This window comes from Bison bison, unplaced genomic scaffold (assembly GCF_000754665.1).
Source record: "Bison bison bison isolate TAMUID 2011002044 unplaced genomic scaffold, Bison_UMD1.0 scf7180017864139, whole genome shotgun sequence".
In the NCBI taxonomy this organism is placed as follows: Eukaryota; Metazoa; Chordata; class Mammalia; order Artiodactyla; family Bovidae; genus Bison; species Bison bison.
This window is the reverse complement of record NW_011494711.1, coordinates 9,223,273-9,242,433: the sequence shown is the minus strand read 5'-3', so window position 1 is coordinate 9,242,433 and position 19,161 is coordinate 9,223,273. Positions and strand designations below refer to the sequence as shown.

The window sequence follows — 19,161 nt, the reverse complement described above, 5'->3', positions numbered from 1 at the left end:
CCCTGGGGTTCTTCATTTCTTCCTTTTCTAGTTGCTTTGGGTGTAGAGTTAGGTTATTTATTTGACTTTTTTCTTGTTTCTTGAGGTATGCCTGTATTGCTATGAACTTTCCCCTTAGCACTGCTTTTACTGTGTCCCACAGGTTTGGGGTTGTTGTGTTTTCATTTTCATTCATTTCTATGCAAATTTTGATTTCTTTTTTGATTTCTTCTGTGATTTGTTGGTTATTCAGCAGCGTGTTGTTCAGCCTCCATATATTGGAATTTTTAATAGTTTTTCTCCTGTAATTGAGATCTAATCTACTGCATTGTGGTCAGAAAAGATGCTTGGAATGATTTCAATTTTTTTGAATTTACCAAGGCTAGATTTATGGCCCAGGATGTGATCTATCCTGGAGAAGGTTCCGTGTGCGCTTGAGAAAAAGGTGAAATTCATTGTTTTGGGATGAAATGTCCTATAGATATCAATTAGGTCTAACTGGTCTATTGTATCATTTAAAGTTTGTGTTTCCTTGTTAATTTTCTGTTTAGTTGATCTATCCATAGGTGTGAGTGGGGTATTAAAGTCTCCCACTATTATTGTGTTATTGTTAATTTCTCCGTTCATACTTGTTAGCATTTGGAAGTTTACCTTCCTCTGCAATTTTCTGGAAGAGTTTGAGTAGGATAGGTGTTAGCTCTTCTCTAAATTTTTGGTAGAATTCAGCTGTGAAGCCGTCTGGACCTGGGCTTTTGTTTGCTGGAAGATTTCTGATTACAATTTCAATTTCCGTGCTTGTGATGGGTCTGTTAAGATTTTTTATTTCTTCCTTGTCCAGTTTTGGAAAGTTGTACTTTTCTAAGAATTTGTCCATTTCTTTCCTTCAGAAAGCAGGAATAGAAGGAACATACCTCAACATAATAAAAGCTATATATGACAAACCCACAGCAAACATTATCCTCAATGGTGAAAAATTGAAAGCATTTCCTCTAAAGTCAGGAACAAGACAAGGGTGCCCACTTTCACAATTACTATTCAACATAGTTTTGGAAGTTTTGGCCACAGCAGTCAGAGCAGAAAAAGAAATAAAATGAATCCAAATTGGAAAAGAAGAAGTAAAACTCTCACAGTTTGCAGATGACATGATCCTCTACATAGAAAACCCTAAAGATTCCACCAGAAAATTACTAGAACTAATCAATGACTATAGTAAAGTTGCAGGATATAAAACCAACACACAGAAGTCCCTTGCATTCCTATACACTAATAATGAGAAAATAGAAAGAGAAATTAAGGAAACAATTCCATTCACCATTGCAACGAAAAGAATAAAATACTTAGGAATATATCTACCTAAAGAAACTAAAGACCTATATATAGAAAACTATAAAACACTGGTGAAAGAAATCAAAGAGGACACTAATAGATGGAGAAATATACCATGTTCATGGATTGGAAGAATCAATATAGTGAAAATGAGTATACTACCCAAAGCAATTTATAGATTCAATGCAATCCCTATCAAGCTACCAACGGTATTCTTCACAGAGCTAGAACAAATAATTTCACAATTTGTATGGAAATACAAAAAACCTCGAATAGCCAAAGCAATCTTGAGAAAGAAGAATGGAACTGGAGGAATCAACCTGCCTGACTTCAGGCTCTACTACAAAGCCACAGTCATCAAGACAGTATGGAACTGGCACAAAGACAGAAATATAGATCAGTGGAACAAAATAGAAAGCCCAGAGATAAATCCACACACATATGGACACCTTATCTTTGACAAAGGAGGCAAGAATATACAATGGATTAAAGACAATCTCTTTAACAAGTGGTGCTGGGAAAACTGGTCAACCACTTGTAAAAGAATGAAATTAGAACACTTTCTAACACCATACACAAAAATAAACTCAAAATGGATTAAAGTTCTAAATGTAAGACTAGAAACTAAAATTCCTAGAGGAGAACATAGGCAAACCACTCTCTGACATACATCACAGCAGGATCCTCTATAACCCACCTTCCAGAATACTGGAAATAAAAGCAAAAATAAACAAATGGGACCTAATTAAACTTAAAAGCTTCTGCACAACAAAGGAAACAATAAGCAAGGTGAAAAGACAGCCTTCAGAATGGGAGAAAATAATAGCAAATGAAGCAACTGACAAACAACTGACCTCAAAAATATACAAGCAACTCCTACAGCTCAATTCCAGAAAAATAAATGACCCAATCAAAAAATGGGCCAAAAAACTAAATAGACATTTCTCCAAAGAAGACATACAGATGGCTAACAAACACATGAAAAGATGCTCAACATCACTCATTATCAGAGAAATGCAAATCAAAGCTACTATGAGGTATCATTTCACGCCAGTCTGAATGGCTGTGATCCAAAAGTCTACAAGCAATAAATGCTGGAGAGGGTGTGGAGAAAAGGGAACCCTCTTACACTGTTGGTGGGAATGCAAATTAGTACAGCCACTATGCAGAACAGTGTGGAGATTCCTTAAAAAACTGGAAATAGAACTGCCTTATGATCCAGCAATCCCACTGCTGGGCATACACACTGAGGAAACCAGAAGGGAAAGAGACACGTGTACCCCAATGTTCATCGCAGCACTGTTTATAATAGCCAGGACATGGAAGCAACCTAGATGTCCATCAGCAGATGAATGGATAAGAAAGCTGTGGTGCATATACACAATGGAGTATTACTCAGCCATTAAAAAGAATACATTTGAATCAGTTCTAATGAGGTGGATGAAACTGGAGCCTATTATACAGAGTGAAGTAAGCCAGAAAGAAAAACACCAATACAGTATACTAACGCATATATATGGAATTTAGAAAGATGGTAACAATAACCCTGTATACAAGACAGCAAAAGAGACACTGATGTATAGAACAGTCTTTTGGACTCTGTGGGAGAGGGAGAGGGTGGGATGATTTGGGAGAATGGCATTGAAACATGTATAATATCATATATGAAAGGAGTCGCCAGTCCAGGTTCAATGCACGATACTGGATGCTTGGGGCTGGTGCACTGGGATGACCCAGAGGGATGGTATGGGGAGGGAGGAGGGAGGAGGGTTCAGGATGGGGAACACATGTATACCTGTGGTGGATTCATTTTGATAAATGGCAAAACCAATACAATATTGTAAAGTTAAAAAATAAAATAAAATTTAAAAAAAAAAGAAAAAAAAAAAAGCACCAATTCTTTGGCACTCAGCTTTCTTTATAGTCCAACTCTCACATCCATGCATGACCACTGGAAAAACCATAGCTTTGACTAGACAGACCTTTCTTGGCAACGTAATGTCTCTACTTTTTAATATGCTATCTAGTTGGTCATAGCTTTCCTTCCAAGGAGCAAATATCTTTAAATTTCATGGCAGCAGCCACCATACCCAGTGATTCTAGAGCCCAAAAAAACAGTCTGTCACTATTTCCACTGTTTCCCCATCTATTTGCCATGAAGTGATGGGAACAGATGCCATGATATTAATTTTCTGATAGTTGAATTTTAAGACAACTTTTTCACTTTCCTTTTTCACCTTCATCAAGAGGCGTTTTAGTTTTCCTCACTTTCTGCCATAAATATGGTGTCATCTGCCTATCTGAGGTTATTGATATTCCTCCCAGCAATCTTGATTCCAGCTTGTGCTTCATCCAGCCTGGCATTTCACATGATGAATTCTGCATGTAAGTTAAATAAACAGGGTGACAATACACAGCCTTGACGTACTCCTTTTCCTATTTGGAACCAGTCTGTTGTTCCATGTCCAGTTCTAACTGTTGCTTTTTGACCTGCATTTCTCAGATTTCTCAGGAGGCAGATCAGGTGGTCTGGTATTCCCATCTCTTTAAGAATTTTCCACAATTTTTTGTGATCCACGCAGTCAAAGGCTTTGGCATAGTCAATAAAGCAGAAGTAAATGTTTTTGTGGGACTCTCGTGCTTTTTTGATGATCCAACAGTTGTTGGCAAATTTGGTCTCTGGTTCCTCTGCCTTTTCTAAAACAAGCTTGAACATCTGGAAGTTCACAGTTCACATACTGTTGAAGCCTGGCTTAGAGAATTTTGAGCATTACTTTACTAGTGTGTGAGATAAGAGCAATTGTGTGGTAGTTTGAGCATTTTTTGGCATTGCCTTTCTTTGGAATTTGAATGAAAACTGACTTTTTCCAGTCCTGTGGCCACTGCTGAGTTTTCTGAATTTGCTGGCATATTGAGTGCAGCACTTTCATAGCATCATCTTTAAGGATTTGAAATAGCTCAACTGGAATTCCATCAGCACCACTAGCTTTGTTCATAGTGATGCTCACTAAGACCCACTTGACTTCACATTCCAGGATGTCTGGCTCTAGGTGAGTGACCACACCATTGTGGTTATTAGGGTCATGAAAATCTTCTTTGTACAGTTCTTCTGTGTATTCTTGCCACTTATTCTTAGTATCTTCTGCTTCTGTTAGGTCCATTCCATTTCTGTCCTTTAATGAGTCCATCTTTGCATGAAATGTTCCCTTGGTATCTCTCATTTTCTTGAAGAGATCTCTAGTCTTTCCCATTCTGTTGTTTTCCTCTATTTCTTTGCATTGATCACTGAGGAAGCCTTTCTTATCTCTCCTTGCTATTCTTTAGAACTCTGCATTCAAATGGGTATATCTTTTCTTTTCTCCTTTGCCTTTCGCTTCTCTTCTTTTCACAGCTATTTGTAAGGCCTCCTCAGACAACCATTTTGCCTTTTTGCATTTCCTTTACTTGGGGATGGTCTTGATACCGCCTCCTGTACAATGTCAAGAACCTCTGTCCATAGTTCTTCATTCTTCAGGAACTCTATCAGATCTAATCCCTTGAATCTATTTGTGACTTCCACTGTATAATCATGAGGGATTTGCTTTAGGTCATACCTGAAAAGTCTAGTGGCTTCCTCTTTCTTAATTTACGTCTGAATTTGGCAATAATTGGCAATAATAATTGTCAGTAATAATAATGAATTGGCAATAATAATAATGATCTGAGCCACAGTCAGCTCCCAGTCTTGTTTCTGCTGACTGTATAGAGTGTCTCTATCTTTGGCTGCAAAGAATATAATCAGTCTGACTTCAGTATCGACCATCTGGTGATGTCCATGTGTAGAGTCTTTTCTTGTGTTGTTGGAAGAGAGTGTTTGCTATGACCAGTATGTTCTCTTGACAAAACTCTACCAGCCTTTGTCCTGCTTAATTCTGTACTCCCAGGCCAAATTTGCCTGTTGCTCCAGGTATTTCTTGACTTTCTACTTTTACATTTCACTCCCCTATAATGAAAAGGACATTTTTTTTTGGAGTGTTAGTTCTAGAAGGTTTTGTAGGTCTTCATAGAACTGTTCAACAAGCTTCTTCAGCATTGCTGGTAGGAGCATATTCTTGGATACTGTGATATTGAATGGTTTGCCTTGAAAATGAAGCACACTGGATAAAAACAATTGCTAAAAGTAATACTCTAATTTTCTAGAGAATTTGTGTTGCTATGGTAAAGAAGATCTACTTTCAAGGGTATTGGATTGTAAATTATTAGGATGCTAAGGTAATCTGACATTAGAGTTGAATATTTGATAGGCAAGTATGTGGCTATGATTTTACTTTGTTGCTTTTGGTTTTATTTTTGCAAGGAACTATTCAAAGACCCCCAATTGAGCACATCTGGAAAGTTTAAACTACATGATAGATCATTACTGGATCTAGGAAAGACTGTGTTTCCTTTCTAATTCTCTAAAAATTATCCTTGACTTCTTACTTTCAACATGTGTAGACCTGTGGTGGATTCATTTTGATATATGGCAAAACCAATACAATATTGTAAAGTTAAAAAATAAAATAAAATAATAAAAAAAGAAAAAAAAAGATTATATTTAACTAGGCAACTCCAGAATTAAACTCATATTTTATGTAAAATAGCAAAAGATGATGATAACATAGGAATTAGGCAAAGATGACCCTACAGAACACTTAATCCAGGGGCCTTAGCCTGAGAGTATTAGAAATAAGAAATCTGCAATATGCAACCACGGGACAATCTGTTTATGACATGACTATTGCTGACTGTCAGAGTGATTCCCTCAATTCAATTAAGAATTGGAATTGATAAATGACTATAAAAATTTTAAGGTGTTCAGTTTTAAGTACTTTAAAGTTAAATAATGAAGTTAGGGAACTCTGAAGATGACAAGATGAAAGTAGCTATGATAAAACCCCTGTATGCACCTGAATCATGTTTGATTCATATTTAATGTTTTTACATCAAACAAAAACTCTTAGCCAACTCCTAACAGTAAACACACACACATCTTACACAAGGGTTCTTGACCATTTGTACCAATTTAAAAACACTGAATTTTTTTACTTTGACTGTTGGAACAAGTCATAAGGATATAAATATTAATCATGATCCATCCAATCCAGCTGGGGTTGAATTTTCTAATTGGAAACTTCAGAATAATGAATGGGTTGCATACAAACACACACCCATTAGACAAAGGCTATATGACACTTAGTTGGAGCAGGGAGCAAAAACTAATGCCTGAATAATTTTGGTATCTAAACCCTAGAAGGTAGTGATTATTCTGCGAACAGATCTTCACTAGAACTTGCTACATTTATTCACTCTAGAAATACTTTGAACTTGCCCAGATTTGATAATAATAAAATTATTTAAGGGGTTAGTTATCTGAAATAGTTGTGAATTGCTAATCAAAGATTCTGAAATACAGTGATCCACCCTTACTGTTCAAATTCAATATTTTGGAAAGATTCAATAAACATTATTTATATCACCTGTTTATTAATTTTATGAACCATGAATACAATTCAAGACACTTGGCGAGAATTACTATATTGGGAACTGATATAATCATATTAATAGCTTTAAAATCAGAAATTTTATGGTTGATGCTTTTATTTATACCCCATGGATAAAGATGATAATATTTTACATAATGAGAGTTATCTCATCTGGCATTTCTGCTCATGTTTATTGCCCAGAGAGATCACTGACCACTTAAGAAAAACCATGCATTTTACTCAACTCAAACCTAAATCATTCAACAAATATTAATGGGGCACCTAAAATGTATTAGGCTTGGGAGAGACTGTTTTTACACACACACACACACACACACACACACACACACACAAAACCATAAATGCCATAAAGACTAAGATAAACAGAATTTACATAAACAAATTCTTAAAAAAAATTTGCTTAATATCTTTTTGTATATCAATTGAATTATCGCATATGTAGTAGTTTGGGAGAAAACCCTTGCTATGTATACAACAGACAGAAGATTAATTACCAGAATACATATAAAAAGAACCATAGATATCCCCAAAAGTCAAATGAACAAGAGGTATGAAATCCAAATAACAAAAAATGGCAATAGACTTTCATTCCTTGTAAAAGTGTGGGAAGAGAAATTGCATACACATGAAAATATATATCCAAATGTAAATAAATGTAGGTATATATGTAGACACAGATAAATATACATGAAAAAAAGAAGGACTGAGGATCTGGAATGTTGATAGTATAGTCTAAGTGCTCAAGCACTGCTGGTGAAATCGATAATGGCTTCAGTCTTTTTGGATGGAAGTTTTTGAAAATATCTACCAAAATATGATTTGGGTCAAATCCATTGACCCAATAAATCTACTTCTATGAATATATCTAGTCAATAATAACAGAAATATCTAACACTAAATGATATCTAACACTAGTTGCCAGCCACTGTTCTAAGTGATTTATATATCTTTTTTCATTTAGTTTCAAAAATCTCTGAGGATGGCCATATTATTATAAATCCCATTTGACAGTTAGGAAAGTAAGTACAAAGAGCTTAAGTAAATACAGTGGGGTTACATGGAACCAAGATTTGAACTAACCCAAGCAGTCTGCTTCCAGGATTCTCTTTCTTAATGCTGCTACATTTTTCAGAATTAACCTCCCAAGTTCATCAAAATGTTATTTCAATAATGTTTTTGGAATTTTTTATAATAGCAAACAACTGGTAATGCTGTATATTGCTATGATTAGATAAGCTTTGATACATCTATATATTATAATACAATTTAGCTACAGAGTCAAATGATACAACCTTTTGTGAATTAAACATAAAATACTGAAGAACATATTCAGTTAAAAAAAATGAAAATAGTACTCATTATATGATCTTATTTACTTCTATATGTGTGTATATGTATGTATATTCATGCAAATGCATAGGAAGAGGATTTGAAGGAAGGCTGACAGGGGTGGTGATGAAAGCATTTTATTTGCATCTGATATATATACTACAATTTTTAAAAATATGAGCTCAATGAGCGCTACATAAAAATGGAACCAAACAAACACATTAAAAAAATAACAGATACAGTTCCTTTATAGCTTAGTGGAGGGGGAAAAAAGTACTTTAAAAATAGGTAAATGCTACAACTGGGGAAGTACATGGAACCATTGGAGCTCCTGGGGAGAAATCATATCAAACTTGATTCATGGATGATGATGGTATTTTAGGAGGAGGTGGCAGCATTCACTCATTCATTAAATACTGTTTTAGACATATGCAAAAACCTAAAAGTGTCAGGAAGCGTGTTGAGCTTTGGGTCTGAATATGGTTCTACATGGTTGGTATGTGGACTGCTAGGGTTGAAAGTATAGGGTGAAAAGTTAACTAAATCACATAGGGCCTTGTTGGCCATGTTCTAAACTTTTGACTTTGCGTTAAGGTGAGTGAGAGATCAAAGTTTATGAAGGTTCTCTAGTAGCACTGTAAGAGTGAGTGTAATGTGGACAAGCTTTGAGGCAGGGAGAACCATCAGGACAATCAAGAAGTTATCAGGATGCAGGATGCGTGTGAAAATGAAGATAACTGATGAACTAGAGAAGGCAATGGCACCCCACTCCAGTACTCTTGCCTGGAAAATCCCATGAACAGAGGAGCCTGGTGGGCTGCAGTCCATGGGGTCGCTAAGAGTCGGACACAACTGAGCGATTTCACTTTCACTTTTCACTTCCATGCATTGGAGAAGGAAATGGCAACCCACTCCAGTGTTCTTGCCTGGAGAATCCCAGGGACGGGGGAGCCTGGTGGGCTGCCATTTGTGGGGTTGCACAGAGTCGGACATGACTGAAGTGACTTAGCAGCTTAGCAGCAGAGAGAACTCAGTAAGTAGAATAGAAAGAACTTGAAGATTCATTTGACTTTGAAGTTTCTGAGTGAGGAGTAGGAAACTAGGAAAATGTAAACAGTTTTTATAAGTATCCCCTTCAATTCTCATCTGTATGTTCCTCACGCACTAAGTACTTAATAATATTTTCCATTTAAACTAATTAACTGTGATGATCTAGGCAGTTCACTGTTTAAAGGCAAAGGCAATATTTTTTTCATGCTGTGTCCCTTTTCCTGGCACAGTGCAAATCAAGAACTTAATAATTCTTATCAGATGAAGACAGAAGCAAAGCAGGTTCATTATTATAAAAATACAAATAAATACACATGAAATACTAGTAACAAAACCAACAATAAAAACTGACCAGTGACTGGCTACAGTGAGGAAAAGCAGTTGTCTGTCCACTACACCAACAATATTGAATACAAGTGTCATCATTTACTTCAACATTTAGCATTTCAAGGGATCACAGAGGCATATAAATTATGTGTTGTTACAATAAAGCATGTCAAAATGATTGAGAATTTCCTCCTCATAATATCATATTCACTCAGTGATATCATGGTTGATACTGATGAAAAAACACTTATTAAGTAACAAAAATTCAAAATTCATAGGTACATATGTGTTTTCAGACGTGCCATACTCTTTTCAGATGTATTCGTGTTAACTCAACCCAAAACTGATAGACACGGATTATTTAAAAAAAAACCTGCATGCTGCACATTTTGCTGGAAACATCAAAACCTGTGCTTATGATATCAGCCAGAAACTACATTTTTATGACTTATGAAAGAAATTAGGCCCTACACTCAAAGGGCTGGTTATTAAATATTGTTATCTTTTAAACAAATCAGCATGCTGAAAACATTTGTATTTTCAGATACAAATTTCAATAGAAATTAACGTGGACCTTAAACATTAATAAAAGATCCAAAAATGCTATTAATAAAGATTACCTTTGCTGAGCTAATTTTCCTAAAGTATTTTTAAAAGGTTAGCACTAGAGAGTTAACTTTCAAAATAAGTTCAACAAACCTTCTTTAAATATGTGGTTTCTGTTTACATGAGATACAGATGAAAATATGATAATAACATCAAGGAAAATAAGTTGTTTTCCCAGTTACATATAAATACCTTTGTTTGGGAGTCTTTACCATTTTATTTTCAATTTGTGCTCAAAACAAGAGCACAGCAGCCTATTAAGAAAAGGAAGAAGAACAACTGGAGGTTATATAAGGACAGCTGCTTCTAATCATCATGTCAACTGATACACAGTTAGAAATCTACCTCTCCAAAGAAAGAAAATCAATATTTATAGAACAGCCAGCATGTCAAATATACAGTCAGTGCTGTGACTCCACTCTATTAAAGTTCTTAAGCTTTTTACCTGTGACCAATAGGAAAAAAAAAAAAAAAATGTTGCCATTTATAATGGGATGTTCTGTGTAGAGTGGTTTCTGCTTACATCACATCACTTCAAAGGATTTGCTAGGACAATCAGATTGGCTCAAGCTGAAACAGCCCAATTACTAGTAAGAACCGCCTCAGGCTTTAAAAGCCTACAGGGCTTTAAAAATCGATGATGCTATAGTATTTGCATCCTTAAAAAGACAGCCGAAAAGCAAACTAAACAAATGCTGAAAATGCATGCCTCAACACTATTTCAAAGTATTGCTTCTCTTCATTCATATATCCATTTAGGGGACATAATTAGACATTGCAACTCTATCAGTATTGCCAAAGGGTAATGGGCATACGGAAGACAGGACATATAGTAAATATTTTGAAAAAAGCAAGTAAAAGTAATTCACACATGTATCTATTTATATGTCTCCTTTTAACGTTAAATTATTGGGGGTCATGAGAAAACATAAATCGACATGTGTAAAAGTAATCATTTTAAGTTTATGAGCTCTTAAGCTGCTTTATTAGAAAATGTTATTGTCCTCCTAAATTGTGCCTATTAGATGTTTATATTAGTCCTGGAAGATACAAACATATGACTGTATGTGCCAATAATTATGGTAGAATCATATAACATAAAGCACACAGGTAAGCCGATGGAACCTTCTTTTCTGGTGGCAGAGTCAGAGGAATGAGAATGCAGGTATATGAAAAGTATGTTTCACCACTTTTTTATCAGTGGATCTGCTATCAAGGGTTGGAATAGAGAGCTGGGACAAAGTGTTCTGATTTGCTGCGATTATTATGAAGGGAGTCCTTGATACAGAGCAGACATCCATAGAGAATTCCATAGAAAAGAAGAAACAAAACGGACCCCCCTTTAAAAATTCAGTCATTCATTCAGAACTTATTGTTCTAATTATTCAACACATATATTTTTCAAGGACTGTAAAGTGACAGGAAGGTTTCTAAGCACTGTAACACTGGTCTCTGAACTACTTTGGCTATAGAGATAGGTAATAAAAATAAAACAATATAGCACACAGTAAGAATTGATTGGCCATTGTATCAAAACTGCAAGAAATACACTTTTGGGAGAGAAAGAGTACCCATTTAGTTCAAGACAGAACTGAAGCATCCTTAAACCAATCAATAAAGTAGAAAGGTAGTATTTTATAGAGCATATTGGAAGGAAGCAAAATTGTCAACATTCAATCACAAAGACTCAGTACTTAAAGATCACATTTGAACAACTACATAAGTGGAGAATAAGATTTTATACTAGAAGCCCTGGTATAAAAAATGGGAGTCTCCTTATAAAATATTTTGGAAAAATGAACAGATAGAGGTAATTCTAGAAAGAACTGTAACATTTTCCTTAACCAGATTTTTATGGAGTTTCTGGAGACTTAAAATTTACTATAAACTTTTTAGATTTTTCATAAACCTGTATTTGTGTGTGTGTGTGTTTATGTACACTATAGAAAAGGATGTAATTCTAAGTGTAAATGCACATGCATGTATTCCTCCGATCTACCCCCACACCAACTTCTCTTCATACAAACTTAAGTGAAAAAGAGAAACCCCATGATTTTAGATGATAGCAAAGAAATTTATGATTTGAAGAGTCACAGAAACTGTCAATAATGACAAAAATAGTTACCAACTCAAAGAAGGCTTTCCATCATACAAATGACAGATTCCTGACTTCCTCAATACAACCTATTTTATCTGTTTTTGCATGATCTGAAACCTGCCTAGAGCTAGAATTGTTTATAGGCATCCAACTCTAGTTTCCAGCTTACTTCCCATCTTCCTTTTCCACTGAGAAGCAATTTATTGTTTCAGATTTGTGATTTTCTCTCTTTGCCCATATAAAGCAGGCAGGTTCCACACTCAGCAATGCTGTCTCTGAGACATACAAAATCATAAATGCCCCTAAGGAAATTCCCAGATATTTTTCAGCATATAACTCAGAAGTCCTTTTATTGCTTTCCAAAGTACCTTTCTGGGCTTAAATGACCCAATTTTATAAGAATAAACCTTCCAAATTATATTTATTGTAATGAAAAAACTACATTTTCCAGAATATACAAACAGTCCCTGTTGAGCAGCAAGTCATTAGTTCCAGATAGCAGGCATTCTTTTTCACCTTTAAACTCTGAAGCTTGTCATTTCACTACATTATGAGAAATGGTTCTACCATTTATCTGCCTTTTTCATTCAATGTGAAATTATACAAAAGACTAACACCTGGCTTCACAAATAATATTCATGAGTAAATATAATACACATAGTTATAATTATTCGCAATTACTTATATTCCTGAATGTATACTGTATATAATCACACATAACACATTTCTTTCTTCCATTACTTCTTTTTTCATGTTTGAGCTTATGTATCTCTCAAGTAATGATTTGAATTCAAAAAGTATCATCAAAAGAAAATGAAAGGTTATATAAATGTCACTGCTTTGCTGCAAATTTGCATGCTCTCTCTTTGTGAGAGAGCTCAACTTTGTGAACATCTGGACTGGGTTTCTATTATTAACAAGACATACATCTATATGAGAAACAGTGTTCCTGGCAATAGCTTCTTGACACAGGGGAGGATTAAAAACGTGTGAAGAAAGTCCTTCTCCTAATCACACATTTACACATGCACTGCACCAATTTTTCTTTTCTACAGAGTAATACTGGATCTTAACAAGAAAGCTCATACTGCTCATTCTCTTCTTCATCTATAAAAGAAGGATTTTCACAGTTTCATATCTACTTTCAGAACCTGAGCATGTCATTTAGAACCCACACTGACTTTTCTGAACTTGTGATGGATGATAATGTAGAAAAGAGGTTGTGGGCATGGGTTTTTGTTGCTGTTCTTGCAGGCTACATAATAATGGCATTGATGACATAAGTCCTATCATAAACTATCAAAAATAGAACACAACAAATTATTTTACCAATACAGCTGAATTCCTATTATATAATTTATGATTTGCTTTCTTTGTCTAGATTGGAGATCTTAAAGGCGACCCTGTCTTCCTCTTATTTGTATCTTCTCATAATGTTTCATTTTTTTACTTAAAAACAATGTGATATCTCAGAGTTTTTTTTTTATGAAATATGGCTGTTGGAGATATTCTAGAAAATTTTAAAGAATGAAATCACTCATAATAACATCATCCAGTAATGGAATTTTCTCACAATGATTTATTTTTTTCTCTTTTAACAGGTTTAAAATTTTTCTCTCTTAATATTTTAATTATTTGTTTTCTTTTAAAATTTGTTTTCAATTTTGAAAAATAAATATTATGCATTATAAAGAAAATTTATAATATATAGAAATTGATAAATATGTTATAATTAATATAATAATAATAAAAGAACTAATGAAATTACTCATAACCTCACCACCCAGTGATATCCTACATTTACTTCTATTTCCATATCTATCCTACTCTGTAACTAAAGTAGGATGCTATATTATTGTCATATATTATTGCTTTTTCACATATATAGATGAGTAATTTACTGTTATTAAATATTATTTAAAGTAGTTTTTATATCTGCATAATTTTCCATCTTGTTCCTGTGGGAAATCACTCACTCTCTCCCTACTCAGGTATTTAAGAAAATAATGCAGAAAAAAATCTCTGTAACAACATTAAAAACAAACAAACAAAAACATTAAAAACATTTCTTACCAACCCAGTCAGCATTATGTGTGAAACATAGAAATAAAGACTTCTTTTAAAATTTTTTTCTTAAATTGAACTGATACATGTTAATTAAATTTGGATCTCCTATATATTGCTTGCTTCATTTTTTTATTTTTTAGCATAATACTTGTACTCATAAAGAAACAAATGAGAAAAGAATGTTCAGGCATTTGCGACAAGAATAGTCTTTCTCATTTTAGGTCAAGATTCACCTCAGAGGACAACTTTTCAAACACAATCTCCTACAATATTACAGTGATAAACAATACCTTATTTAAAGGAGTGGAATAACAGCAATAATGTGACATATAATCAGCATTCTTAAAACTTGGTTTTCCCATGCAGAAGAAGAAAGATGTCAGAATGGCTTACCTGGGGATATGATATAGAAGAAATCTTTAAATTCATCCATCCAAACTTCTGCCAGTCTCCTGTTGTTCTTGTTGATGACATGACCAGTGCCACCAGGGAACGTGTAGGGAGTTGCCTTCCGAAAAACGTGACCAACATGGGAACAAGTCACAATCTCCAATGAGCCTCCACACTGCCAAATCTAGAAGAGAGAGCAATTGCATAATAATCATTGTAGATAATGCAGTAATACCATCTGAGAAGCAACTGAGACTAACTCAGTTAAGGCCAAATCTTCAGATCTAATGTGGTTCAAACAAACATCACATGGACGTAAGATGCAGAACTAGTACACTTGGGTTTGGCAAAGGCTTCTAATCTGGAAGATTTGATATATTTAAATATTGTAGTATTGGAATTGGGGAAGTAAGATGGAATTATTTTTACATGCCTTTATTAGACTACCAAAGTTTTAGTTTGGTATTAGAGTTAACCTAATTTCTATTTAATACATATTTGTTACTCAAAATTTTCTAATAACTGAATTTGTACATGATGAATGCCATGCTCAGTAACTGAATTTGATTTGGAGAAAATCAATTTATTGTACCCAACCACCTGGGTTTCTAAATAACTATTTATTTTCAGCTGTCCATATCCCCTGTATCTTAGGCCTTTGACTATGTTTTTGTTAAAACATGATAAGTATCCTTTATATCTGTTCAACATCTATGAAACCTTTAAAGCCCACTCCTAAGATCATTTCTTTTAGGAAGCTCTGTGGGGATACTTAGTATCATGTGACTTTTGTAATTTAAACACACTTGTATTAAGAATGTATTATAATGTATTTTAAACAACTGTTTACTTCACTGTTGCTTCATTAAAACTATAAACTCTTGAAAGACATATGCCATATATTTCTTGGTATCCTGGATTTACTCTTCAGTTGGGGCTAGGTATTAAGTATACATAAAACCGTTCTTTCTTTGTTATTAAAGTGTCTAATGGTTTATGATGTTTATCTTTTTTGTAAATTGTACCTTTTATCATTAAAAAATTCATATTTAATTTAAAATTTAAAAACATTTATTCCTACAAAATTATATAGCCATAGGTTACAATAGTGTGTGTTCATTACATATATTCATATAAATATATAGATATATATGCACATATACTCATTTATTCATCCCAATAAATAAAACTCATAATTATTGCTATTTTTAATTGGAAAGACTTGATTTTATGCTGTAAATAATATTATTCTTATTTTGAAAGAAAAAGTTTTCTTCTATAGATCTCTCAAGTAATATTCATCTTAGAAGAGGGCGGCGATTGGTCTTGGGTATCAGTAGGAGACATTTAATTTTTCTAGAAAAAATATGATAATTAAATTATACTCATCAATAGTTGCACATTACATGCACAATCTATTCTTTTTCATTTTTTAATTGTTTAAGCAATGTCTTGCTAATAGAAAATATGTTCCAACCCAACACTGAAATGATGGACAATAAAAAAGAGGAATGGAGTTCACCATTCTCTTAGAAAGACAGGATAGTTCTTTCTTAAATAATCAAATTACTTAACTGATCAGAAATCTTCTCATCTTTCTAACAAAAAGTCTATATACTTTCTTTTAATTACACACACCTCTTTATATTCTTCCTTTCTACTAAAATGGAAAAAGTTGATTCCTCTCCCATCAAAGACAAATCAATACTTGTATGTCAGTCTAGGGCATATCCTTTAAGTCTATCTTAACTACTGGTTTAGTCCTCCCTTTGATTTTCTCCTGAAACATCAATTACTTTCCTCATTATTAGATTATGCCTATCTTTGTGTAGTATCTTCTAACACCTATCTTTCAAGCATATTTAAAAGAGATAAACAAACTAAAAATTATAAAACACAACAAAAATCCACCCCTTTATATTCCCATCCAATATTTTTTGTTTCCCTTCACTGTAATTAATATAAAAATTTTATAGATATATATTATATCCTTTCCTCGATTTTCATCCATTTTCCTACTCATTTGTGAAATGCTGTTTATCTCTATAGTTCCACAAAATTGCCATAATGACAATCACAATTTTTTCCTTTGATGAATACTTAGCAGACTCCTTTCTTGGATTCTCTTGCTTTCCATCCTACTACGTCACTATTTATACATTTTCACTCTGAATTTCTATTTAAATGTTGGTATTACTCTTTACTTGCTATCTCAGTGGTCTTACTTGTTATTACTTTATGTATGTTCTGAATACTCAAAACCCGAACAGTAACATCTCAGCCCAAACTTCTCTTGTGGGATCCAGACTTGTGTATCCAAACATCTACTTGTTACCTCCTCTTGCAAGACTCGGAGGCATCCAGTTAAATTTATCTGAAGTAGAATTGTTGATATATCTCCACTTGTCAACCAGGTCTTATTTTCTTTCAGTTTTTTTGTTTCTTTAAATCATCAATAAATGGAGCCACTATTCACCAGGTATTCAATTGAAAAACAAACAAAAAAAAAGACAACATAACTCCCCTTCTCTTCTCTCCCCACCCCCCAAAATATCCCTAGAAGTCATCACTGATTTCTTTTTTTCTTTCATCACTTATGTTTCATCCATTAACAAATCCTGGTGGTGTTATCTATAAAATAATTCTCAACATATTCATCTCTGTCACTACTGCCATCATGCTTGTCCTAATCATCAACAAGTCTTGTCAGTCAACTGTAATAGACTATTGTCTTTCCACTTTCACTATTGCTGTTCCATAATTTGCTTTGTGCTGAGAAATCAGTGATCTTTAAAAATTTTAATCTTGTCATTTTATTCCCCTGCTTTAATCCTTCAATGGTTTCTCATTGCACTGTGAATTAAAGCTTTAAGCTGAACATTACTAGTATTTTTAATAACTGAAAGAGACCAGAAATACATAGAATCTGTTCTAAATGATGTCAGATTAGACAGGAATATTCTTCAGAGCATGATACAATAATTGGAGAAAAAATAACATTTTAAGTTTGTATACTCACTAAAATTCAGACTATGCAATAAACTCTGTTGCAAACAAACCAGTGATTTACAGCTGTCCTCAGGGTTCCCAATTTCTCTTTTTGCAAATATTGGATTAGCATTGTGGTTGTGTGAGGGCACTTATTTCTACTCTGCCACTTCTTGGTCTTACCCTGGTTCTGTAGGATTATGGTTTCTATGCCCTGAGCATGCACACAGAAAGGGAAAATATCCAGTCTGAAATCCTTTAAAAGTAGATTTCCAGTGTTCTCACTCGTAACATGAAAGAGCTGATCTTAGGTGGTCCTCTAACTTTCAATAAGACTTTGTGTGTCCATGTATAGGCATAATGCAGTAATGCTGAAGCTGAAACTCCAATCCTTTGGCCACCTGATGCGAAGAGCTGACTCACTGGAAAAGACCCTGATGCTGGGAAAGGTTGAAGGCGGGAGGAAAAGGGGAAGACAGAGAATGAGATGGTTGGATGGCATCATCGACTCAATGGTTTGAGTAACATGAGTTTGAATAAACTCCGGGAGAGGGAGGCCTGGCACGCTGCAGTCCACGGGGTCACAAAGAGTCAGACACGACTGAGCCACTGAACTGAACTAAATGCAGTAATGACTGTTGATTTACAAGACAGAAGGAAAACCTGTCCCTGATGTGGATTCTCACAGATGGAGACAGCTTTCTGTAGTATATTTAAGAGAGACAAGAGAAGTAGAAGTAACTGTTCCATACTCAGTGAATACTGGCCTGTTTTGCTTGTGGGTCATATACTACTGACTCCTGGAATAAAGTGTATACTTTTCCCATTGCCATCTGTGCTCAAACAATGTATAAATAAATATTAATATTGCAATTCCTAAGTAAAGCATCTCCCCCATACTTGCATGGAAATAAAAAGATCAAGGTAGAAAAGCATAATATTATGCATTAGTTAAGCTGATATCTGACCATGATAATCCCCGGTTAGTTGACATAAAAACAAAATATTTAACTGACCAGACAGTTACCAAGTACTTAGTAGACATTTGGGGAATGTGAAATGATTAAAAAATAGTTTCCAGAAAACTATATGATTAAATATTAAAATGGAGAAAATTCCAACTGAGTGGAGTCCTTAATGACTATGATAATTTCCCTTAGTGCATCTTCAATAAATATTTGGGAAGGATGGAAGAAAGAAAAGAAAGAAGAAAAAATAAAAAAAGAATGTGACACGGTCATTAAGAACTTGGGCTTAGAAATAAGCAAAAATAATTTTCTAGCAGCTCTCTTACTATCTAGTACACTTTTGAAAATTATTTATGTCTTCAAGACTTTAGTGTTTCCATTAGAAAATAGGGATAATAATAACTACTTCCTAAGACTTCAATGAGATTGTGCTTATTAAGCACTATGCCTGACACTTCATATGGAAAGAAATAAAATGTCATTTGTATACTACTTAACTTTCACTGGA

General features: G+C 34.2%; 1 protein-coding gene across 1 annotated transcript in view; it reads right to left on the bottom strand.

Moving 5' to 3' along the window:
- The window catches only part of GALNT13 (polypeptide N-acetylgalactosaminyltransferase 13), a 628,841-nt gene that overhangs the window by 185,753 nt on the left and 423,927 nt on the right, over positions 1–19,161 (bottom strand). Inside the window, exon 9 of the mRNA XM_010840017.1 lies at positions 14,701–14,881. Coding sequence (XP_010838319.1) covers positions 14,701–14,881 — 181 coding nt within the window. The remainder of the gene's footprint in view (positions 1–14,700; positions 14,882–19,161) is intronic.